Source organism: Merops nubicus, unplaced genomic scaffold (assembly GCF_000691845.1).
Source record: "Merops nubicus isolate BGI_N331 unplaced genomic scaffold, ASM69184v1 scaffold26600, whole genome shotgun sequence".
In the NCBI taxonomy this organism is placed as follows: Eukaryota; Metazoa; Chordata; class Aves; order Coraciiformes; family Meropidae; genus Merops; species Merops nubicus.
Window position 1 is genome coordinate 6,652 of NW_008582597.1, and position 427 is coordinate 7,078.

The 427-nt window shown below is 51.5% G+C and overlaps 1 protein-coding gene across 1 annotated transcript in view; it reads left to right on the plus strand.

Moving 5' to 3' along the window:
- Nucleotides 1-427, plus strand: part of LOC103770882 (solute carrier family 41 member 1-like) — a 16,146-nt gene that overhangs the window by 5,774 nt on the left and 9,945 nt on the right. Inside the window, 1 exon segment of the mRNA XM_008938165.1 lies at nucleotides 268-375. Coding sequence (XP_008936413.1) covers nucleotides 268-375 — 108 coding nt within the window.

Consider the following 427-nt stretch of genomic DNA (forward strand, 5'->3'; position numbering starts at 1 on the left):
GATTTTTAACTGAAAGTTGCAGGCTGATATCTGTTTTTAAAGCCCAGCAGGAACGTGTGGTCACTGCTGCAGAAATGTCCAAACCAGTAACATCCCTGCAAGACTCAGCACTGGGCACCAGGGTGGGAACTGGGTTGTCTGCTCAGGGCCACGCACGGGCAGGGCCAGGTTGTAAAGGTGGATGAGCAAGCGACACTGGGTTTAAAGCAAAGGTTTCTAAGAGCAGGGATTGTTTTTTAATGCTCTTCCTTGGTTTTAATCTCACAGCACTGGGATGTCTTCAAATACGTGACCGAGGTTTTTATCTTGGTACCTGCGTTGCTGGGGCTGAAGGGGAACCTGGAGATGACTCTGGCTTCTCGCCTGTCAACAGCTGTGAGTACCCAGGGAGCTGGAGGGATGGGGTGGGAAAGCCTCTTTGGGGGGT